The sequence below is a fragment of the Alternaria ethzedia genome (genome assembly GCF_023757985.1).
Source record: "Alternaria ethzedia strain BMP 0044 chromosome Unknown scaffold_15, whole genome shotgun sequence".
In the NCBI taxonomy this organism is placed as follows: Eukaryota; Fungi; Ascomycota; class Dothideomycetes; order Pleosporales; family Pleosporaceae; genus Alternaria; species Alternaria ethzedia.
In genome coordinates this window covers 378,429-402,317 of record NW_026056208.1, presented here as the reverse complement: position 1 = coordinate 402,317, position 23,889 = coordinate 378,429, and the positions used below count along the sequence as shown (strand labels likewise).

At 53.0% G+C, this 23,889-nt stretch overlaps 7 protein-coding genes across 7 annotated transcripts; 6 read left to right on the top strand and 1 right to left on the bottom strand.

Moving 5' to 3' along the window:
- Nucleotides 1–2,881: 2,881 nt before the first annotated feature.
- On the top strand, nucleotides 2,882–4,974 carry J4E87_006467 (uncharacterized protein; the record flags this gene model as incomplete). The annotated part of the gene is made up of 5 exons (XM_049378072.1): nucleotides 2,882–3,192; nucleotides 3,361–3,602; nucleotides 3,655–3,859; nucleotides 3,911–4,193; nucleotides 4,252–4,974. The coding sequence occupies 5 exons, from the start codon at nucleotides 2,882–2,884 to the stop codon at nucleotides 4,972–4,974; spliced, it is 1,764 nt and encodes a 587-aa protein (XP_049232264.1).
- Nucleotides 4,975–6,243: 1,269 nt separating this feature from the next.
- Nucleotides 6,244–7,983, top strand: J4E87_006466 (uncharacterized protein; the record flags this gene model as incomplete). Its single annotated transcript, XM_049378071.1, has 3 exons — nucleotides 6,244–6,528; nucleotides 6,583–6,926; nucleotides 6,978–7,983. The coding sequence occupies 3 exons, from the start codon at nucleotides 6,244–6,246 to the stop codon at nucleotides 7,981–7,983; spliced, it is 1,635 nt and encodes a 544-aa protein (XP_049232263.1).
- Nucleotides 7,984–8,792: 809 nt separating this feature from the next.
- J4E87_006465 (uncharacterized protein) lies at nucleotides 8,793–11,316 on the top strand (the record flags this gene model as incomplete). The annotated part of the gene is made up of 4 exons (XM_049378070.1): nucleotides 8,793–8,860; nucleotides 8,916–9,958; nucleotides 10,033–10,465; nucleotides 10,560–11,316. 4 exons carry the CDS (start codon nucleotides 8,793–8,795, stop codon nucleotides 11,314–11,316), a joined length of 2,301 nt encoding a protein of 766 aa, XP_049232262.1.
- Nucleotides 11,317–13,930: 2,614 nt separating this feature from the next.
- J4E87_006464 (uncharacterized protein) lies at nucleotides 13,931–15,314 on the bottom strand (the record flags this gene model as incomplete). The annotated part of the gene is made up of 3 exons (XM_049378069.1): nucleotides 13,931–14,324; nucleotides 14,373–15,247; nucleotides 15,297–15,314. 3 exons carry the CDS (start codon nucleotides 15,312–15,314, stop codon nucleotides 13,931–13,933), a joined length of 1,287 nt encoding a protein of 428 aa, XP_049232261.1.
- Nucleotides 15,315–17,433: 2,119 nt separating this feature from the next.
- J4E87_006463 (uncharacterized protein) lies at nucleotides 17,434–20,208 on the top strand (the record flags this gene model as incomplete). The annotated part of the gene is made up of 1 exon (XM_049378068.1): nucleotides 17,434–20,208. One exon carries the CDS (start codon nucleotides 17,434–17,436, stop codon nucleotides 20,206–20,208), a length of 2,775 nt encoding a protein of 924 aa, XP_049232260.1.
- Nucleotides 20,209–21,039: 831 nt separating this feature from the next.
- J4E87_006462 (uncharacterized protein) lies at nucleotides 21,040–21,681 on the top strand (the record flags this gene model as incomplete). The annotated part of the gene is made up of 1 exon (XM_049378067.1): nucleotides 21,040–21,681. The coding sequence occupies one exon, from the start codon at nucleotides 21,040–21,042 to the stop codon at nucleotides 21,679–21,681; it is 642 nt and encodes a 213-aa protein (XP_049232259.1).
- A 963-nt stretch (nucleotides 21,682–22,644) lies between these two features.
- Nucleotides 22,645–23,661, top strand: J4E87_006461 (uncharacterized protein; the record flags this gene model as incomplete). Its single annotated transcript, XM_049378066.1, has 1 exon — nucleotides 22,645–23,661. The coding sequence occupies one exon, from the start codon at nucleotides 22,645–22,647 to the stop codon at nucleotides 23,659–23,661; it is 1,017 nt and encodes a 338-aa protein (XP_049232258.1).
- Between the last annotated feature and the right edge of the window lie 228 nt (nucleotides 23,662–23,889).

The following is a 23,889-nucleotide window of genomic DNA, read 5'->3' as shown; positions in this document are numbered from 1 at the left end:
AAAGCAGCTCCCAAACGATGCGACGACATCGAAAGCCGACTATCAAGCATTTCAAGGGTATCGCCTTGGCTTCAGGCGCCGCTTTGACGCTCCATCGTCGTGGTGCGAGAGTGGGGTCGCAAGAAGCGCCGCACCAAAGGTATGCTGAACATTCCATCTGCAGGCCATGCTAACATCGACTCAACCTTGACCAACCATCTCGGAACTCCTCTCCTCTCCCCTCGGCTCCCTGCCGGCGCTTGGCGCATGCCACACGCCGCCTGCTGCCTTGTCGCTGCGCACAAGCCCGGGTACCCGCTCGACACAAACAAACGCCCTCACCGCTCGACCTTGGGTATATAACCACCACAATCGAGCTTCTCTTCGCCTTCGGGCATTTGGTCATTTGAAACGATACAGAGAAGATTAGCATGGCCCCTGCACTAAGGATGACACGCTCAATCAAAGAGTAGCTAACATTTTTTTTGTGAATCTTTTGGCTTCACTTTGCCTTGTGTAAGGACAGCGATTCGAATACGCAAGGCGACGGCAGCACGGGCCTGGTGAGCGCCTTGCTTTCCCACGCTCTTTTTGCTGCCAACGCCGGCGCGCTGAGTATGGACAAGCGACATAAGGGTTCGTCGAGCATCCATCCCGGGCTATGTATATCTTGGAATCAACTTTGAAAAGCTGCTGATATCCAGGGCTGTCGCTCTATGGCTCCTTTGTGCGGGTGCTTTCTCCGCTCATCGTTGGCTCCGGCTTGCCGTTGGTCCTGGTCCTGGTGTTCCAAGGGGACACGCGATCTTCGAACGCCGCTTTTCCAACCAGTACAACGACTCCACAGAAAAGGACCTACTGCCTCAGGGCGATAGTAGTGTCCCGAAACTGGAGCCGAGAAGAAACCAAAGTGCATGCCCTGTCTTCCAGAAATCGAGGGGTCGGATCTAAGAATGGGGTCATCAAGTATACTTGCTGCGCCCGTTACGCAGATTCGGAAGGCAGGTTGCGTATATGCATGGACGCAGAGCTGTTCCGCTCGCCCGCTACATCGAACGGCATGTCGCGTGGGTCTGCAGGTTGCTCTGTTCCGACATTACTAGATAGTTTAATTCATATCTTTTTCGATATCCCCTCGATTTTGGATCTGGAGTGAGTGAGGTACGCCGACCATGTTGATGGCCAGTTGCAAACCATGTCGTCATCCTTGAGGTCGGTGACGGAGATATGTTGCAAGAGGATGGAACGTCGTTATCACGTACAGGCATCGAATCTGGAAACAACGATAGAGACAATGGGATGATCAAGGAAATGCAAGATGACATTGAGAGCGGAAGTGTCGCAAAGACGAAGAATGATTCTGAAGAAGACACGAGGGGTAGGCGTATTGTGTACTCACGCAATCGCTGTCAGCCATGACCTCAAGGGCCGAAGAAAGAGCAACACCGCTTTTGATGAAACCAGTTTGAAATGGTTCCAAAGGTGAGATGCGCCAACAAAATCGTGGCCGTGAGGGTTGGAACGAAGAGGTTTGACGGGCACAGCTAAACTCTGGGTGGTGCAAAGACCTCAATCGACGCTGATTGGCTGACCGCGTTGGCGCCGCAGAACCTCCGGTCCAAGATCCGCATCTGCAAATCGTCACGCCGCGACACCACCACCGTTGACGTCGGCACCACACATCTCCGCCTGTCGCAATGGCGAAGAAAGGTATGCGCTCTCGCTTTACTCCAATATCAGGCCCTTAGAAGCCAACACAACGCCCCCGCCAATCCGCAATGCGCCCTCCCACAACTCACACATCTGCGGATATGCGCTGACGACGAGCCTCACAGCAAAGTCCCGTACCATTATGGTGCGTCTGATTTCGATGGCCATGACGGGCTACTACCGGACGATGCAAAGACCACGTGCGCATCAACCGCTGAGCATGCTCAAATACGATCCCATCGGTACGACACCCTTACACGTTCCTCCCTCTATCGTCGGCCGGCGCCTGCCTCATATACGATATCATACTAGACTGGATGCCATTTTGGGGCAATTGAAGGACCAGCGGGTCGTCGAGGGGCAGGCCAGATGCAGGAACATGGCTGACAACGGACAGTGCGGAAACAAGTACTTTTCCTCGAAGCGAAACGCGGCAAGAAATAGAACGAACTCTTCACCACGAAATGAGCGAGCGCAATGGATAACATTGAACGACCACGATGATCATTGGATCTGGGCTGTTATGGAAGTCAGGATGAATAGAGGGAAGCCGCGCACTACAGATGGAAGCTCCAGCAGCAAGGACTACCATCTGGAGCCATCGACAGGCATGAAGCAAGCCGCATGCTTGCACGCCTATGTACTATACAGTCAGCATGGTTCGGCGTTATATACGATTCAAAGCAGACTTGAGCAGCACGTCTGCCACACAACAAACAACTTCTCACTCTCGCTTTCTCCAACATTTCTTACTCTATCTCCCCGACTACGCGGCAATACTCATCTCTGTTCACAGGTTCTCCCGTATTCCTGACCCGAACGCCGAGATGAGGATGCTCGCCAAGGTCCAGGCTCCGCTCCGCTGCTTGTCTGGCCTCTTGGCCCTACTTAGTGCATCGGAAAAGCCTCAGCACCTGGACGGGTTGCCCGAAGAGGTCGTTCCGACTGGAGAAAGGCTTGGACTACGTCGCCGATGGGCTTTGTACCAGCCACAAATTACCCCATATATGCTATGGCTAAGACTCTGGGGTTGCAGGTGATGGCGCACGGAGGAGTTGGCTGCAACCTAAACGCATCTGTCTACCGGCAGGATAGCCGAGTGTGCGGAAGCGCAAAAGTATAAAATGGCGCTGACCAGCAGATGTTTGCACTATTCGTTGGCTAGGACTCTTTCGACCATCTCAGTCTCAAAATGGGTTCCGAAAAGATAGACGAGAAGCGCTCAGAACATTCACCTGACACGCGCATTGATAACATCAACTATGACAATCCTTCCTCATCATCACAAGATGCGATCGAACAACAAAAGGCAGCATCACAACCTTCCGGCGTCCTAGGTATCTTCTCCAAGCTCGGTAACCTGCCAGAATGGCACGTTCCCGGCGCTGGTCTCCTCCAAGGGAAAGCGTTGAACAACGCCATAGCATGGTGCTCTTGTCTGGCATTTCTCATGTTCGGTTATGACCAGGGAGTTTTGTCCGGCGTCCTCACTCTCGATGGCAAGTACTCTGACATATGAACTGTATGAGACATACACTGACTTCTCCGCCATCTAGATTTCCAACGCCACTTTCCTCTTATGACACCTCGCGAACGTCAGAACAACCTCTGCTGGCTCGATGCACCGACCAACACTGTTCCCGATCCAAGCATGTGCACGGGTAGCCCCAGTATCCTATCCGCATGCGTCGCGGTGTATCAGATTGGATGTTTCCTCGGCGCCGTTCTGATTCTGTTCTACGGTGAGGTCTGGGGAAGGAAAAGCAGTAGCTTCTGGGGCAGCTTCATCATGATTGTTGGAACAGTTCTCCAAGTGGTTGCGGGAGGTACTAGTGGTGGTGGAGTCGACGGGTACGCCCTACTGTCCATTGGTCGTGTGGTCGGTGGCATTGGCAACGGCATGGTCACAGCGAGTGAGTGTTTTATTGGCTTGCAAGCTTCATCACTTACTAATAACCTTCCCAGCCATCCCGACCTGGCAATCTGAATGCGCGAAACCGGAGAAGCGTGGACGCTTGATCATCACATCCGGAGCAGTCATCGTCGCAGGCGTAATGATCTCGTACTGGGTAACTTACGGATTCTACTTTCTGCCATCGGGCGAGGTCTACAGCTCCGTGCGCTGGAGGTTTCCCATTGTCTTCCAGTCTTTCTTCACTATTCTCGTCATGTACGTATACCTTCTCCTGTTCCTCAGAGCATACGACTAACATGATCTCAGGATCGGTCTTTGCTTCCTGCCCGACTCGCCAAGATGGCTCGTAATGCGCGGCCGCCACGCTGAAGCCCGACTCCTACTCGCTCGCCTCGCCGGTACATCTGCGGACTCGGAAGAGGTCGATACGGAGCTCACAAACATAAAGGATGCACTGGAAGCGCAAAGTAGGGATGGTCCATTCAAGATGAAGGAGCTTCTGCACAATGGCCCCAGTCAGAACCTTCGGCGTACGCTATTGGGAGTGGCATCGCAGTTCTTCCAACAGATCAGCGGTATCAACCTCATCGTACGTACGCCTTCAGATATCGTAGTGGTAAACCACAAACTGATCTTGCTTTCACTAGACCTACTACGCAACCTACGTCTTCGAGAACTCACTCGGTTTTGGCCCCGACATGTCCCGTCTCCTGTCCGCCTGCAACGGTACCGAATACTTCCTCGCCGGACTAGTCGCAATTCCGCTGATCGAACGAGCTGGTCGTCGCAAACTCATGCTCTTTGGTGCGTTCGGCATGATGGCTAGTATGGCTATCATGAGCAGCATGACGTCGACGGCCACCGAGAACGAATTTGGTGCTCCGGTCTTAGAGCCCAAGTACGGCATCACGGCTGTGGTCTTCATGTTCGCCTTCAACACGTTCTTCGCGATCGGTTGGCTGGGAATGACATGGCTCTACCCTGCCGAGATCACTAACCTCCGCATCCGTATCCAAGCAAACGCACTCTCTACCTGCTCAAACTGGATCTCCAACTTCGTCATCGTCATGATCACGCCCCCAGCGTTCGCGAATCTGCAATACAACACCTACACCATGTTCGCGGTCTTCAACGCCTGCCTCATCCCTAGCGTCTACTTCTTCTTTCCCGAGCCCAAGGGTCGCAGTCTGGAAGAGTTGGATGTCATCTTTGCGAGCGCGCATCATGAGGGCATCAATCCGGTCAAGCAAGCGAAGGAGATGCCTAAGCTGATGGGTAGGGAATTGGACGTGGAGATTGCGAGGTATTTTGGCGGTGATGTGGAGGAGGCGAGACGGAGGAGTGTGACGAGTGCTGGGATTACAGCGTGATTCAGCCCGAAAGATGCGGATAGGCCGTCATACGCTGGGTAGGAGTAACCTCGGTGTTGTGCGTTTCACACATAAACCTCTCAATGTCCGGAGATTTGAGCATTAGTAAATGCCGCCAACAACATTGCTCATTTTAAGCTAATACCTCTGAAGACGCGAACAATTGCTGTTATGCCCGCGTGTACCCGCCTGTATACTCATCCGCTTGAAGCCTGATTCAACAAGACACCGAGATACCGTGCCGTGTTGCCCGTATTGCGAGCGATCTACTTGCTGACTGCGATTGTCCCCACCCAGCCACTTGCTACTGGTCTGTGCGACCAGACACCACTCACCCATCTGAACTAAGCCTTGGCCATCTCGAGTTCCTAATGCGACGAGCCATGCGATTTGACTTCCTGACGCAGGAAAAAGCCTACAGTTCCAGGTAATCGCCTCAGTCGCCAAAGCCACAATTAAAGCCTACCGCTCGGTCGGAGTCAGCACAGGACTGGGCTGTGGCATGTGGCGGGGCATCTCCCGGCCTCTTCCCCTCCCTCCACCTCCACACACCATCGACAGCGGACGGCTCATCAAACTCGGTGCCAGCCTCCCGTCCAATATCACGCCGAAATCATGACGTCGATAAGCTTTGCCCGCCCGGTAACAAGCAAGACAAGCCTTGGCAAAGGGCCTTGTTCCGCCGCTGTGCATAGCGAGCTTCTTCTTTGGGTAAGGAGCTCATTATGCGCGCTGCAGCAAGCTTTGGGGCTTGTGGATACGAGGCTTCAACGTCAACGCGATATTGTCGCAAAGCACCGCAGGAACTAGGTGTGCGAGCATCATGGGTGTATTTGCAACTTGAAGAAAAGAGTGCAAGAAGACGGCACAATGATTATTGATGGTCGTGCAGGTGAAACAGCTCTATCACCCCGCCAGGGACGTGCCGGTACATCCTAGCCGAACTTCCTGAGCACTGCTCCCAGCACACAGCCGGAGGATCTTCAAAGGCACGTTATCCGGCCAATAATTGCACAGAACGTCCGCAGTTGCCTGATCTAGACTACTTTCCTGTATCCCAACCCGCGGCTCGCAGCATACGACCATGTAGTCTGACGTTGACCCAGCGCTGAAATACGCGAGAAGCATGCGTAGCTAGATGAGCCGGTGTACGCAAAGCCGCTTGGCTTCGTAGTAAGGCCGTGTATATAAAGAGGTGGAGGGCACTACTTTGCTGGGCAAGCATTCGCTGAAGTCTTGGTTGCTCTTCTTCCCGACAAGCTTCCCACCATGGCGCGCTTCGCTCAACTCGCCGCCGTTCTGGCCGCTGCTTCGCTAGCCAATGCTCGCGCGCCGTTCATCAAGGAACGCCAAGTGCCCGCTGACCCTACCGGCGTCACGACCATTACATCTGCTGCTGGTGCTAAGATCACGTACAAGCAGCCTGGCAAGGCGGGTGTGTGCGAGACCACCGAGGGTGTCGACGACTATGCCGGTTACATCAGCCTCAACCCGACGACGAACATGTTCTTCTGGTTCTTTGAGGCTCGCGAGAACCCTTCTGAGAAGCCATTGGTAAGTACTGTGTTCGTGAAGCGTTACTGCAATGTGTACTAATCACATTGTCAGACCTTGTGGTTGAACGGAGGACCCGGAAGTGACTCTCTCATTGGTCTGTTCCAGGAACATGGCCCTTGCAACGTCACCGAGGACTTGAAGACACAGCTAAACCCTTACTCGTGGAATGAGCGCAGCAACATGCTGTACCTTTCACAGCCCGTGGGTGTCGGCTTTTCCTACGAAACCACCGAGACGGACGAGGATGGCCGCTACTCGCTCGTCGACCCGGACACTGCGAACACCACCGATGCTGCAGCAATTGGTGCATGGCACATTCTCCAGGCGTTCTTGGAGCTGAGCCCGCAGCTCGACCCCGATATCACCAACTTCACTTTCAACCTCTGGACTGAGAGGTAGGTCATATGATTATCTAGATATGAACTCAATGCTGACACTCTCGCCAGCTACGGAGGCCACTACGGTCCAGGTTTCTACAACTACTTCTACCAACAAAATGAGAAGATCAAGAACGGCTCATGTGCCGGTGTCGAAGTCCAGATGGACACTCTCGGTGTCATCAACGGTATAATTGACGAGCAGATTCAGGCCCCCTACTACCCCGAATTTGCCGTCAACAACACCTACGGCATCAAGGCCGTCAACGACACCGTCTACACCTTCATGAAGAACGCCTACTACATGCCCGAAGGCTGCCACGACCAAATCGAATACTGCAAGCAATCCGACCGCACCACCGAAGCCGGCTACCTCACCTGCGCGCAAGCCACCAACCTCTGCCGGTCCCTCGTCGAAGAGCCCTACTACGCCTTCGGCGGCCGCGGCGTCTACGACATCCGCCACCCCTACGACGACCCCACGCCCCCGGACTACTTCGAGGACTTCCTCAACATGGCCTCCACCCAAGAAGCCATCGGCGTAAACATCAACTACACGAGCACCAACGCGCCCAATGTCTCCTACGGCTTCTCCACCACGGGCGACTTCGTCTTCCCCAACTTCCTCGAAGACCTCGAGGAGATCCTCAGCTACGGCGTGCGCGTCGCCCTCCTCTACGGCGACGCAGACTACATCTGCAACTGGTTCGGTGGCGAAGCCGTCTCCCTTGCTGTCAACTACACAGACTCTGAAGCTTTCCGCGCTGCGGGCTACACTCCCTTCCTTGTTGATGGCGTTGAGTACGGTGAGGTGCGCGAGTATGGTAACTTCTCGTTTACTAGAATCTATGAGGCGGGTCACGAGGTGCCGTACTACCAGCCTGTGGCTAGTCTTGAGCATTTCAAGAGGGTGCTGGATCATGTTGTTATTGCGGATGGAAGTCAGGTTGTTACGGACGACTACAGCACGAATGGCACGGCGGAGGCTACTCATACTGAGGAATATGTTCCTTTGCCGCCTACGAGCACGCCGAGTGCTAGTGCTGTTAGTAGGGTTAAGAGAGGCTCCGCATAGATAAGTGGTTGATGTAGATGGTTACATGTAAATATGCAATCTACCGCGCTTTACAGATCGTGCTTTGCACCGTGCCGCCTACTGTTAGTGCGTCTTTTGCAGCTCAAGGTGGCCTTATTACTTGAGTACTCGAACTATCGTGCCACATACCTCCAAAGGTAACAGGCTTCCAAGGTTGCCAAATCCCATCTTGTCACGTGATACAAAAGCTTATGACCCAACCTTGGAACTTCGCCAATTCGAAAAAATTACTTACCATTGACAGGTTTGATGAAATAGTTCGCTACGAAAAAGTCCTTGGATACGTGCGAGATCCAGTACAACCTCGTGCGCATCCATCCATGGACATTTGTTCAAGAGACCGGTGACGTCACATGTCTCAAAGCTACGCCGCATTCTCGCTGCACGCTCCCTGGCGACGTGCTTCAGCCACCACCACCATCACGAATCCGGCTTCCCTTCCATGCGCACTCGTGAAAAGGACAAGCATTCAGATGCGTATCGTGCATGCGCAAGCCATTCTCGGCAGAAATGTTGAAGTTACAGCCCTGGACATGTCGACACGAGAGGTTGTCGACGCGTAACGTTCGCGCATCCTGTTGACGGCAACGCGTCTCAAAAAAGAGAAGCCACACATGCTGACGCCAAGATCACAACGCATCTACCTGCAAGCACAGCCCACGCCACTTGGGTCGAGAGTCAGGATATGGTGAGGCTGTGTCGGCCCCCAACATAATGTCTTACTCCCCAAGCTCTCTGGCCCCTCTGTCCTGGGGTTATACTCAACGGTCGTACGGCGCTTATACAGCATGTACAAGCAGCTGCAGGCTCAGGAAGATCCAAGTGGAGATGCACGCAGGGTAGAAGGGCTCGTAAGGTACGCGTCCACTTTGTGTGACCACGAATAGCACAAGCTGATAAGACGTCATTAGGGCAGCATCCACGAATGCCCAGCGGTACAATGTCTCTACAATCGAAGGCAAATCGGATACACCAAACGCGAAGCGTCCAACCTACCAGCTGGCCAACGACAAGGCATACCACGATGACGAGTTTCTCCTACTGGCAAGACCGCTGGAGCCTGGCGCTCCCGTCCCTACGAAGAAGCGCTTCTTTACGGGTTGGCGCATGGGCGCGCTCGCGTCGGCTACCTGCGCCATATTGGTGTTTAGCATGAACCTCGCCGTCACAATTTGGGTCTGGAAGAATCCCGATTACGAGCATGAGGATGGCGTTGGGACGTTATTCCAAGGCAGTTGCTCTACTGTTCGGGAATCGAACGTCTACATCCACCTGGTTGTGAATGTGCTTAGTACCTTACTGTTGTGCAGCTCCAACTACTGCCAACAGATTCTTGCCGCGCCGAATCGAGAAGAGCTGCGGCGTGCGCATGCACGGCGAAACTGGCTGCATATCTGTGTTCCTAACCTCCGCAACCTATGGCACGTTGGATGGGATCGCTCCGTGTTGTGGATATTGTTGTTTCTCTCGTCTGTACCGCTACATTTGTTATTCAACTCCGTTGTGTTCACAAATCTGCAGGCAAACGAGTATGCTGTCATACCGACGACGCCTGAGTGGGTAATGTCAACGCAAGACATTTACGACACCTCTGGCTTCCTGAATGTCAGCATAAATTCAACAGAAGCAATATCCTCAACGATCAGGGACCAGTATAGATTCGACCCCTCTGATGCGGTGGCGTTGAGAAATGGCAGCACGACACCCAAATACAGGAACGTCAGCACACCCGACTGTCTTGCAGCATACGGCACGCAGTATGTTTCAGCTGTTGGTAACTTGTATTTGATTCAGGAAAACCCAACGGTTCTGCGAGGCGCTGATGACTGGGTTGGTCGACGGTATCGGAATGACTCTTTCGAATGGGTACTCAAAACAGTAATCACTATGGAAGAAGACCGCAAGAAAGATGAATATGTTATCGAAGCTCCAAACCAAGAACTTCCGGTGACCAGTACGCCAGAAGTGTATCCTTCTAACGGGTGGCGCTGTCTTCCTCATTCTCCTGTCAACTGTAAGTGAACCCAGCATCCGCCACCTACGAAGATCATGTATTGACTAGACGTGACTCAGGCGATCCTGACGATGAGACCGTCATTCCACTCAATCGATCAGCGTGGCAGCCATTCGAAGTACCCGTGGCCTACTGCACTATCGAACAAGTCGAAGAGTTCTGCAAGCTGCAATTTAGCTTTACTATCGCGATAGCGGTCATCGTGGCCAACTTTGTCAAAGCGGTTTGTATGATACTTTTGCTTTGCCTGTATTGGGATCACGGCGCGCTTGTGACCATAGGAGATGCGATCGCGGCATTTCTCGAAGATCCGGATCCCGAAACCTACGGTCGTTGCCTACACACTAAACAAGACGTTGGTCTCCGATGGAACTGGAACGAATACGCTAGCATAACGAAACTAGGACTCAGCAGTGAGCCCGCGAGGTTCACAATGAGAAAAAGGAGGTGGGCTAGAGCTCCGAGCACCACGCGATGGTGGCTGACATACTCTACGTAAGTCGTGTGTAAGCCGTTTGCGGTCATCCACTCACCATTTCAGATACACCATCAGTGCTGGGCTGGGTGGACTCTGCATAGCACTTTCCTTGGAAGGCATGCCGAAAGATCCTGTAAAGCTATGGAAGACAGGGTTTGCGACAGTCAACGGTAACAATCTCATGGACTTCAGCACATCACTGATTCCGGGCGTACTTTTGGCGAACACACCTCAACTGGTCCTCTCATACTTGTATATCGCGCTAAACGCTCTCTACACAAGCATGTTCGTGTCGGCGGAGTGGGCAAGCTACGTCAAAACACGGAAATCGCTCCGCGTTACATCGCCCACTGGCTTTCAACGCGACTCCTACTGGCTCAACGTACCCTTCCGCTATGCCATTCCTATGACCATCGTGTCAGGTCTCTTCCACTGGCTCGCATCACAAAGCATATTCAAAGTGCAGATCTCCATCACAGACATGCACACGCGCAAAGCCGCTAGCGAAGTCTCAACATGTGGCTATTCCCCCGTCGCGATCATCCTGACTACGGTCGTTGGTTTCACCATCGCAGCTGGCGGTCTCGTCATCAGCAGGTTCTGGTATCCAGCTGGTATACCTCTGGCTAGTAGCTGTTCTGCTGCTATTAGCGCGGCGTGTCATGCGCCGCCAGAAGATGTGAACGCCAGTCTTTTACCGGTACAGTGGGGTGCTGTTACACATGGGAAAGTGGGCGAGGGTGGGGAGGAGCCGATCGGCCATTGCTGTTTTACGAGCTTCCCGGTTGAGATGCCTATCCCGGGGCGGTTGTACGCATGAAGTGTATGAGTAATGCGAATCTCTCCACGCCGTCGCAGCTCTAATGGCATCAAGAGCACCGCGGCTATCAATCTTAATTAGAGCAGACAAGGAATGGTCGAGCTAATGATATGGCGCTTATGTTAACGGTAATTCTATTCGAGCGCCGCGCCCTTCTTATCTGGACCTGTTGACTATCTGCTCCAGGCCCTTTGCAACTATGTCCCCTCCTACCAAGATATTGATCGCGCTCTTAGACCTCTCTACCGAACAGTCGTCAGTCTGTTGCTTCGCGCATCGCTGTTGTTTCGCGTCCCTGGATTCCCTGCTCATAGACTATTTTGACTTGTTCCACCATCCCCTGAACTTGGAGATCATTCAATGAACTTGTTTCCTCTTGTTGCCGTAATCTCGCCAAGACGTGGTCCTCGAGAAACGGCGCATCGATAAGTATTCGAAAGTTGGTCGGTAACGCGACTGCACCGGTGTGTTCGTCTCGACAATCTCCCAAGAAAGTCTGAGCGCTTGGTATCCAAAACGCTTTCTCTCTCTCAGATAGCGTAAGAAGAGATTCGCCAGTGATGACGATTTCCACAGCTACCATCCACATCAACACTAACCCTTGCCGATGCGCCTCACTTGATCGTAGGTCGTACGCCCACTGAACCTCACACAACGGATGGCTTCTGCTGTACGCCACCCATGCATTCAGGGAAAGCTGAAACCTATTTTGGCACGGCCAGTAAACCCTGACCGATGGCATACCGTCCAACTTGCTGTGGTATGGAACCTGAATGGACAGTCTTCGAATGTGTCCAAGGCGATAGACGTCATAGTCCAGACCCCTGACGAAGCGACACAGTATTCGGTGATACATTAGTAGTCGCTGAGCGTTGTCATCGACGTGGACTATGTTGAGTTTCAGAGGGAGCTTTTGTGTCTCTGCGCGGACTTGGTGACATGTGAGTTCGAGGGGGTTCGTGATGCGGCCATCAGCGGCGTTGCTTGGGCGGAGTGTTGTGGGTGTGAAACATCGTGTCGAAGGTATCAATGACAGCCCATCTTCGTAGTAGAGAGCGTATTCATATATCATGGTGCGCAGCTCTAATGGTAGATCAAGAAGCGGTGAAGGGCCCGTTGGTTCTGGCGAGGGCGAGTTCCATGCTAGCGATGACAATGAGGAGATGTAACCGCCCATGGTGATGGTGAAAAGTCGGAGGTTGAGAATGCGCGCTGGTAAGACCGAAGGGTTGAGAAGGGCTCTTATCTTTCGAGAGGAGTAATCGACCGACCAAGAAGCGTAGGAACCTTGACTGTCGCCACTCCTGGAATCACCACTGCTGTGAATGACTGCCAAACCGTCAAAGCTCGAAGATCTCGGCGCGTGAAAGTTATAGCCTGAACTTTACTATACTTATAACCACATACGACTGCTCCACCGGCCACAACTTTCCGTTCAACGAACACACGCCAAGACTATGCCCACTTCAAGGAACGAACAGCCTCTGCGGTTTCGGAGCCACCCAGCCAATACCCCAGACCCCAGCGGCGTATGCCACTATCTGAACCTTCCTCGAGAACTACGAGACATCATCCACTCGTATGCTTTAACATACGAGGATGGCTTAGTAGCTACTTCAGAACCCTTGCGACATGGCCCCAGGCATTTTCAATGGTCGCCGAGTCTCCAGCCTTTCCAGTACAGTGAGCGACCTGCCGAGGACTACGACGGCACCATTTTCAAACCCGGTGATGTCAATCCTCTTCGCTTAGTCTGCCATCAGACACGCGCTGAAACACGCGGGCTTTTGTTGAGCTTGAACGATATCTCGTTTTCGCTCATACCACAAGGAAATAGTCTCTGGCTCGATAAGGATTATGAGAGGATATTCAAGGACTTCTACGACGAGTGCAGTCTAATCAACCGCAATCGCCTGCGCAAAATGACCGTTCACATGTCTACGGACAGAGTCAGAAGATCAAGCATAGTAAGCATAGACCGAGTTCGCGAAATTCTCGACTGGTATACCTGGAAATTCTCCCTCCATGACAACATCTCCATTCTTCTCCGCTTCAACATGGACTGCGCCCACTGCTTCATGAGGAACGTCGTCGACCCGGAACACTACATCAAGGAAACCCGCATGTGGAGTCTGCTGCGCCACGAAAAATTCCCTGATCTGCCTGGAGCGGTGGGCGGGTGCCACATGCACACGTTGCCGATTTCTAAGAGTCATGTACCGTTTGCGCATAATGTGCGTTTCTCAATCTTGGATGAGTTTCCGGAAGATGTTGTGGAGGCGCAGTGGAGGGCGGCTTGTGGGAAGTGTGGTGAGTCTGGTCGGAAGGACGCGATTTGTACCTGTGTGGACGGTATAGCGGGGTCACGGAGGGTGTTTGAGGAGGGCTTATAGGCTACGGTGGGGTGTTGCGTGGAATCAGCGTATGGCGGCGACATCCGCTCAATGTTCACGTCTTCTTGGTCTACTTGTAGTTTGTTCACTTGCCATAGAAGCTTTAATTAGCTTTCTATACGTGCTGTTTCGTAATGATACTTGCAACATCATGATTGCACGATGTTCCGCAACACGCATACTAAAGTCTGCATCCCGAAAACGTCTCGTTCCTCCCATGACTACGCCGCCGCGCTATTCTCGGCCAACACCCCATTCGCCGTAGCCAGCTCCCCCATTGCCTTCCCACTCCCCTTCTGCTTACTCTTAAAGTACTGCGTGAAATCATGTCGAACCTGATGTATAGTCTCTGCAACGCTCTTGCCCCACACCGGATCATCACTCGCCCTCTCACACATCTTGAAGAACTCCTTCCTCTTCTCCTCGTGCTCGGGGTCCCAGAGGCGGTGGAAATTTTCGCGCGACATGGGGTCGATCATTTCGCGCCAGATCTTGATGCGGATTTCAGAGTACTTGTCGAGGATGGAGTTGTCGAGTTCGTCGAGGTGGATGCCGGTGAAGCAGTCGTAGAGGGAGCCGACGTCGGCGAAACCGCCTGTGAGGCCCATGCCGCCGCTAACGGTATGTTAGTAGAGTCCGCTCATCATAAACTGGGATACATACAATGGATTGCACAGATGCGCTGCGTCGGCGACTAGTACAATTCGGCCTACGCGGAAGCTGGGCGCGCATCTTTGTTGGAGTTTGTAGGGGCTCATGCTCTTGAGCTTGTACTCATGGGGCTTGGGGTGACCGGGTAGGATTTGCTCGTAGCGGAGGGGTTGGCGTTTTACGAGCTCTTCTTTTGAGAGGCCTTCAGAGTCGCCATATGTCACTCGCCAGAGGCCGTCGTTGGTGATCTTTGCGGCCATGTACCAATCCGTGGGGTGGACGATGAAGTTTGAATCCCACCAGTCGAATTTCTCGTCGAAGGGTAGGTAGACATTGGTAGCGACAATTTGCGCCTTCAGCGTCTCCCCTGGATATTCCTTCCCGAACAACGCTGTGCGCACACCACTTGACGCGCCATCAGCACCAACTAGATAATCGCCTGAAATCTTCTTCTTCTCGCCATCAATTGTCTCGACAACCGCGGTCGCGCTGTTGTCGTCTTGCTCCACACCGGTCAATTTGTGGCCCCACTTGATCTCGGTGTTCGGGTAGCTTTCAAAATGCTTCACAAGTAGGGGGCCTAATTGATCGAGCGGTAGCACAACCATTGCGTATTTTGAGTCTTCTGGATCGCGGCCCATGCCACCTAGAAAGGTCCCATCCTGCAAGCGCCAGCATACACCTTTAGGGTGCAGCCCGACGGCACGTACATCGTCTATGATGCCTGCGCGATGGAAGTCGTAGACCGCCGAAGGCGCATAGTGAGCAGCCCGCGGGTTGTCGTTGATCTTGGTGTCCGCGTCGAGGATGGTAACTTTGATGCTGAGGTTCTTCGCTAGAAGAATTCCAAGCAAGAGACCGGAAGGGCCAGCTCCTACAATGACGACCTATCGGTGTTAGCAATATGCACATGCAAGCCATCACGGAGGAACATACGTGATTAATCTTCGGCATTGTGACAGATTTGGTCTACTGCATGCAGATGATGAGGAAGTATATCTCAACCACATGTCATCCTTTAAGAAACTCAGATGACATGTCCATTATGGTGGGGCTGTCACATCCCCGCCTCCAAACTTCTCCATGCCAACTCGCAGAGTGTCGGCTGAGCTGCAGCTGGCAGGTGCGGGGAACGAGTCGACTGCCCCACATCCATGGTAGGTAATCGGCACCGGGACATCGTGGGACCGCCCGGACCGGCACTCGTGCACGTGATGCGCTGAGTAATGATAGCCGTGATAGTGGAGCAAAGGGTCTTGGAGCCGCAACAATGCTTCCTGCAGGGCTGGTGGATCGTGAGGTACCTAGGTATGACGTAAGGAAGAGCACGCGTCTCCCCTGATGATCATAACTCTGGCGCGCGCCTGAGCCCGACAGGAGGCAAGCAACCGTTGCTATAGCGAGTGCGTCTTACGAAGATGGTGACGAAGACATTGCGATACACATCAGAAGTGTTGGGAAGACGTGGCCCACGCTATCGACATCTGGAGGTCGCGAACCTTGTGGAGAGTGGAGATAAGTCGTAGTGGTGGCAGGTGGTGAGATCCTAACAGAATTAGAACGCACCACCCGCGCGCGACGTCATGATCATGGCGTATCGTCGTGTCCGTCACACCCAAACACCCTAGCATGTGACGATGCGAGCGACACCGAAACATGCGCTCCGACTTCTCTCGCGGCGCATTGTTGTTGGGACCGTGAGATGCGCAGGGACTCCCGGGCTCGCGAAATAAGCTTTACCGGCCTTTCAGAGAATTTGAGCCGCAAGTTTGCGCTCGTTCGCCACCAACGCGACCACACCCAAATCCAACACCATGCGACGACCTAGGTAATGCATCCATCGCTATCGTGTTCAACGCATTCCTTTTCAGTGCGCCTCCGCTGCCATGACTCAACCGTGTGATGAACCTAGGCGCTGGTTAATTCTCGATCATCGCCTAGGAGCCATTGCTCCACCCATGCTATCATAGCACTCCAAGCTCATTCCCACGATGCCCCTAGGTTTGCGACGATTGGGCCGACGCGCGCTGAGAGGCTTGGACGACCCAGTTATACCCACTGTCTCCTTATCTCGGTTTCCCTCAACCAGAATGTCCCAAGCTTTGGCACCACGATGTCCACTTTTCTTGCTGCGCCGACATCCGTCCTGGGTATGGGTGACTGCAAATCTTGGCTGTAGCGGTGTCCGCGCTTTGTCCACTGTCGTCAGTCCAAGAGCTTCATCAAACATTGTGCAATCCTGCTGCTAACATGTTGCTTCAAAGTCGTCGTACGCCGACTCCTGACGGCTCCCTAAAAACTCTGCGCGTCCGGCGAATGCAGGCGTCTTTATACTCTGATATCTTCGGCACGCTTGCGGCTCTTTTGCGTCGGCCTTCGCGGGTTCCCTAAAATATATTTAACGCCGGTGCAGCCACAACCGCTGCAGCGATCAAGGTTCTGGAAGTTTGGGCTACGATTTCTGGTGCCTGTCGCGATTTTGGCGCTCCCGACGTTCCACGTCCCCTGCACTTTCCGCTCCACCCTCACGCTGTCGAGCTGACGAACCCGACACCGAACCTTCTGGCCGCTGTGTTTCGACTAGGAAAATTGGGTCGGCACGCCACTACAGAGTTTGAGAACCCTTACAGACCCGTTCGGGACTACGCGACACACACCATTGCACTAGAGGCTCTTATCAATCCCACGCAACATTAGGAGTACTCGCCTTCCATCGCGATCCCAGCTTTTGACTCAAAGCAACACTTCATTCGTACCTTTTCCTGTCATTACGATATCATTATTCGATTTCTAGGCACCATCCGCACACAGGCCACAGCAACCAGTCATACCCTGTTTGTACCTTGGAACTCACGATACTCGATAGATCCACCTGCAGGCGCATGAACGGGACCGGATACCAACTCGCCTATTGAGTACCGCCGCCTGATTAGCGCACAGTCAGCACTCACCACGCGAACGTTGTATGCACCGAGTCGCGGAATCCGGCGCATTGGTCATTATTGCGAGCGCACTGGCTACTCCTGAAGCGCCCAACTAGCCCACGATAGTGCCCAAACAACACAATATCATCATGAATCCCTCTCAAGACGCCGGTCCCTCTCGTCAGGCCACTTTCGAACTCGAGGACCAGATGTCTACCACTCCCGGCAGGAAACGCGTTGGTTGGCAAGCAGAACACCCCGCTGTACGAGCAACACAGTCACCTGAGGACACTGGCTCTGCCGGGCAAAACACCCCTCTCGTGCGGAATGATGTATCACATGATGATCTCCAGAAGATCCGTGCCTCGCTACGCTTAGCTCTTGGAAACGAACATCTACCAGAAGAGGTTATCCAGGAACCTATCACTGCTCCAAAGGATGTACAGAAACCCCGACCAGCCATTCGGAAGCCAGGCCCTCGGACTCCGCCCCCGGAGTTCTACCTCAACGACCAACCAAATCCATTCGACGACCAGAATGCGGCAGCGACGCCTTCAGTGCACCAGGAGCTCAAGGAGAGATCTGGACTCGCTGCTCAACGCCGTGCGGCAAGATTGTCGAAGTCAGTGGGCACTTACTCTGCTCCAGTATCCCGGCGAAACTCCAAGGAGCTGGCTTCTCCACCAGTTGAACTCCAGAATCTGTCAAAGCAGTACGAATCAGTCGGCGAAACGACTGACGACGACGATGAAGACCCGCAGTTCATGAAGCGCGCATCCATGCTCCTTCGTCAGCACACCATACGCGCTGCTAATGGACAGCCCGCATTGAGCGCCGAGGATCTTTACCATACCGAAGCCCCATTACGTTCAGGCCAGGTGACACCGGATGCTATGGAGGTTGAGGACGAACACGTCGTTCGTCCTACCAAGTACCGGACAGGAGTATTGGGTACCCTAATGAAGATGTCTAGTAACGCGGCGCCACCTTCGTCATCTTCGTCATCACGCAAACCCATCCATCACCGAACCCTCAGCACCAGCACGTTCAGCGGAGCTTCGACTGCTGCGAACTCACCCAACCCCTCACCACCCGCTTCCGGATATTCTACCCCGCGCGGAGGACGTCCCTGGTTCAGGAGTCACTCCAACAACCAGTCCGCAACTTCCATCTCGCACTTGGTCGGATCGTCGGCGCACAGCTTTGCGGCGCCTGCACAACAAGAACTGGGTCAGGAGTATGATCAACAATACAAGAAGACCGCGGCGCGCCCTGGCATGGGAAAGCGATCCAAGTCAGACGAGTCTATACTCCCGTTCAAGAAGAACAAGAGAAAGGAAGAGGAGATCAAGATTAAAATCCATCTCGCTGGTACACTCGCGCGTCAGAACTATCTCCGCAAGCTGTGCAAAGCGCTCATGATGTACGGAGCCCCCACTCATCGACTGGAGGAGTACCTGAACATGTCGGCTCGTGTCTTGGAGATCGAAGCACAGTTCTTGTACATGCCAGGTTGCATGATCGTCGCGTTCGATGACTCCTCTGTTCACACCAGTGAGGTCAAGCTCGTTCGAACTAGTCAGGGTGTCGATCTCGGTAAACTGCACGACGTCCATGAGATCTACAAGGACGTGGTACACGACAGGATTGGCGTCGAAGAAGCCACACCTCGACTTGACGCTATCATGGGGCGCAAAGACAAGTTCAACAAATGGCTTCGCGTACCGATGTACGGTTTGGCATCCGCGACTGTAGGGCCCTTCGCGTTCCAGGCTCGGTTTGTCGACTTACCCTTCTGCTTCCTCTTGGGTTGCCTCATCGGATGGCTCCAACTCGTCGTTGCACCCGGAAACGATCTTATCAGCAACGTCTTCGAGATTGGAGCATCGGTTATCACCAGCTTTGCGGCGCGCGCCCTTGGGTCCATCCGACATGACGGGAAAGAGATCTTCTGCTTCAGTGCCATGGCTCAGTCTAGTATTGCCCTCATCCTACCCGGTTTCATGGTGCTTTGCGCATCGCTGGAGCTCCAAAGCAAGCACATCGTCGCTGGATCTGTGCGCATGGTCTACGCTATCATCTACTCCCTCTTCCTTGGTTTCGGTATCACCATCGGCACTGTACTATATGGCATGATGGACCACAATGCCACCTCGCGCACCACATGCCACGAACCCATGTCGACCAACTTCTATTATCTCTTTGTTCCTGGATTCGCCATCTGCCTGCAAATCGTCAACCAAGCCAAGTACAAGCAGATGCCCTCCATGACTGTCATCGCTTTCATCGGCTGGGTTGTCAACTTCCACAGCTCAAAGTACTTCAAGAGCAACGCGCAGGTCAGCAACACGCTCGGAGCACTGGCTATCGGTATCGCCGCCAACGCCCATGCTCGCTTCGGTCGTCACATCGAGAACTGGGGTCATGACACCTGGGAGAACAAGCTGCGACCCCACTTCGTGAAGGTGCGAAAGATGTGGCAGAAGAAGAACCACGGACCGCTCACGCTCCGTACTCAAAAGGTCGAGCGATCGGCTTATGACCCAACCCACACCAGCAGTGGTCACACATCACGAGCCAGCTCAGTCAGCGACTTCACACCCCACACTCGCAAGATTGGCTACGGTCTTGCCGCAGCCGCCATGTTGCCAGCTATCTTCGTACAAGTTCCGTCTGGACTCAGTGTTCAAGGCTCCCTCGTATCGGGTCTGACTTCGGCCGACCAGATCGTGCGCAACCAGACTGGCAACGCTACGACAATCAGCAGCGCCGACGTTGGCGGCAGCACAAGCATCAACTCTATCGCTCTAGATGTCGGTTTCTCTGTCATCCAGATCGCTATTGGTATCACAGTAGGCTTGTTCCTTGCTGCGCTTATCGTTTACCCGTTGGGCAAGAGAAGGTCGGGGCTGTTCAGCTTCTAGGAGAGGCTGCACATGTCACCGGGTTTCTCGCACCCATCGCTCATCACCTCTTTTCCTTTCAACATGTTATCCACCGCACTTCCCTCAGCACATCAAAACGCATTTCTTTTGTTGTCGTGTTTTACAAGCAAGCGAGTCTAGCATTTGCAGGAGTTGGGGTTGCTATTTTTACATACATAGATGCAGCTTCTGCGAAGCTACGAATAAGATTAGATACACGATTCTCGTATAATGTATTACTATCCTCGCCGCTCGTGGGCTGGGCCTTCCAAACAGTGCCGCTCTTCCCGAATATGGTGATGTCACCAGGGTGCGCTACCATATGTGGAATAGCGCTTCTTGGCACCCATGTCCCAGATCGTCATCGCTGACGGTGCAACGCTTCGGACTCTTGTAGCGAATTGTGGCCATTACTCGCATGATATCAGCGCACACCTCTACCCAGTGTATCTTCAGATTCGAGTCCTGTCATGCCGCGACACAACGTGAGTGTTGGGGTGCCGAGGCGCGTTGATACCCCGCATGCTTGCATCTCCAGGGCTATTGACATCCAGTAACATGCCAACGACGTATCCACACGGCGCCTTAACGTGTACTTTGCGGCACGCCGTGGCTGAACGCACGCCTGAAACCTGGTTCATGACACGTAACGCCGAAGCCAAACATGCGGACATCGGTGTCGGTGGTTGGTAGCTCCAGATTACAAAGCTCGCGGGCTACACGTCCGACCTCATGCGCAACGACTCAATACTAAAGTATCGTGAACATATACATCTCCATCACGAGCAACTCACCTGACAGCTTTACCAACTCACTCCGCAGCCGCCCAATATGACAGTAACACAAATAATCCACTTCCGCGCGCCCTCCGCCTCGGAAGCCGACGCAGCAGCCCACGCCGCCGTCAAAGCCCTCAAAGGCGCCAAAGCCCCCGAAAACTACGTCCTAGGCACCCAAACCCAGGATAAGCGCAACCTGCAGCTGACATCGGAATGGCACGACCCCAAAGCCGAGTCCTCAGCGGAAGCAAACACGTACCGCGAGACCGTCATCAAGACCCTCGGAAACCCCAACAAGATGTTCCACGTCACTTTCAAAGACGGCCAATCCGCCTTCGACAACAGCGGCCCCATGTCCTCTCCCCTGGTCGAATTCGTGCAAATCTACTTCCCAGCCAACAAGATCAACGAGTCGTTCAGGAATAAGATCGAGAAGGATTTCAACAAGTTCAACGATATTTGTGCGAAGGCTTTGAAGGGGAGCGGAGGGTTGACGTATGGATGGGTGATGGAGGAGCTGGAACACAAGGATGTGAAGAAGGAGAAGGCGAAGTGCTTTTTTGTGGCGAGGGGATGGGAGGGTATGCAGTATTTTGAGGAGGCGGTTAAGAGCGAGGAGTACAAAGAGGCGATTGGGATTTTGTTGGCGTGGGAGGCGCCGTGGGAGTTGTGGCATGTGAAGAGGGAGTATTAGGTGGGGAGAGGACTGTGGGCTAAGCTGTGGCGGGGCGTGACGCGCCAGTTTGAGCCGAATATATCCCGCGGCCTCAAGTCGCAATTCCCGTCACCATTGTATGATGCGGACGTCGTTTGTGGGTCCTGGTATGGGTCATCGCAGTACCATGTGATCGCGATGTATGTCCTGCGAACACAGTCCTTTTGCGTGAAAATTTGGTGCCGTTAGAAGTACAGTTACTGTGGTTGGTCGGCGCACCTCCCGGCTTCGTTTCGCAGTACCGAAATTTCGCAATTCACAAAACATGTTTGGAGCTAGACGTCTACGTCCAGTCGGAGGCTATCCATTTGTCATCTTACAACAGTGTGTATGCAGCAAAGCAGAACAATTTGTGTCACATCACATCAAAAGTTCTTGGAGCCAGACGTGTACACTGCCTTGGAAAGTCTCTACTCCCCATGATGTAATGGTATGTGTGCAGCAAGACATGACGCATATTTTGGTTACCTCCAGTGCCGATGCGACGTATCTGGGATGGCTTGATTGGACCGTTGCTCACTCTGCGTCAGCGCAGTACCACTGGGGAAGTGGATAGAATGGACTTTACCAAGGTATCGCATCGGCGCTCAGGTCCGAGTCACAGGCGCAGCAAGACATGACACATACTTTAGCAATTCCCAGTGTTGGTGCGTTGTATTCGGGAGGCCCCGATTGGAGGTTGCTCGCTCTTCGTTATCGCAGTACCGGTGGAGGAAGCCGATCGAATGGGCGTTCGGATGTGAGTCAGAGGTGGAAATCGTATATAATGGCTGCATCCCAGGCTTTTCTACTTAGACATCTTCATCATCAGACAGTATCGAAGACCTTGACGCTAGTACCAAAACACATCCGCGAACTACAAATATCTACATTCGCTCGACTAAGACGCAAGAACATAACTACAAAGTACTACTTCACTTCAATCTCAACATTACCAACATCATGGCCAACATCAAAGATCTGCAAATGCAGTGCAAGATTACTGAGCTGCGAAGCGCTGAGTTGCTCGAAAAGTCGCATCGAGAAAAGATGTTTTGGACTACCCTAGACAAACGCTTCGGCACTAGCAAGCCAGAAGTCATCAAGGAAGAGACTAGTAAAGCAGAGATTCCGCAAATCAGGCAGCGCGAACAAGACACAAGCGCAATGCCGCACGAGTCTTCAAGCATCGCCTACATTGGCATGAGTATGGAGCTGACCGACATGCTTCCAACGGAGCTTCGCGACGCGATATACGGTGAAATCATGCCAAGTCACGTCATAGTCAGAAAAGCCGAAGCTGGCGGCATATTCTTCGAAAATGAGGAAGATGGGAACCGCTTCGACCTCGCTCATCACAAGGGCTTAGGCCCAGAGATCTACCTGGAGTTCGTCGCGCACTTCTATCGCACGACGCAATTTACATTTGAACTTCCAAGTGAAGAAGAGAACATAGCCCTGTTTCTCGCTTCAGACACGTCCGGACTACAGCTTGACCTAAACAAGCTAGTCTCAAAAATCTCGTTTGATATCAACGAGCGCCACTTCAAAAAGATGGAGGAGGCAGGTTATGAATTCGGCTTCGACACTCCGTATACAAGAGCGTCGCCGCCAATCACCGAGCTTTTGATGCTCCACAAAAGTCCTAAAATGGTTCTCAAGCGGCGTCTTGATTTTCTCACCACTTTGCTGCCGATGGGTAGTAAGAGTCGCATCCTCACAGTCGCCATAGAATACGACGTAAGACATAGGAATTATCTGCTTAATGTCCTGCTGCCAATCCTCCAAAAGCTCAAGAGTAGGGGCTGGAGACTAAGGTTGGAGCTTGAGGATTACAAGACAGCGTCGGGTCAATGCGCGAGCTTTACTGAGGACACGCTGGACTTCACAACGAAAGGCTGCTTGGAGGGTGTGCAGAAGTGGCTTCATGTTAGTAAGATGGATGCAGTATGCATGATCAATACTGACTTGATCAAATAGATGAATGAATGAATGGGATGATATGTGTACATGCACTATGATTAAGGGAGGAAGCGAACACTTCTATGGTTACTTCATATAGGATAATGGAAATCACCCAGACGTCTACATCACCTCCCAGAGTGTGTGAAGTTTCGTTTTCATGCTGATGCAGACGGCAAACCATGAATTGATAGAGCACTATATCCATACGGAGCGCATGACCTGCTCAAGTATACTGACCGTCAA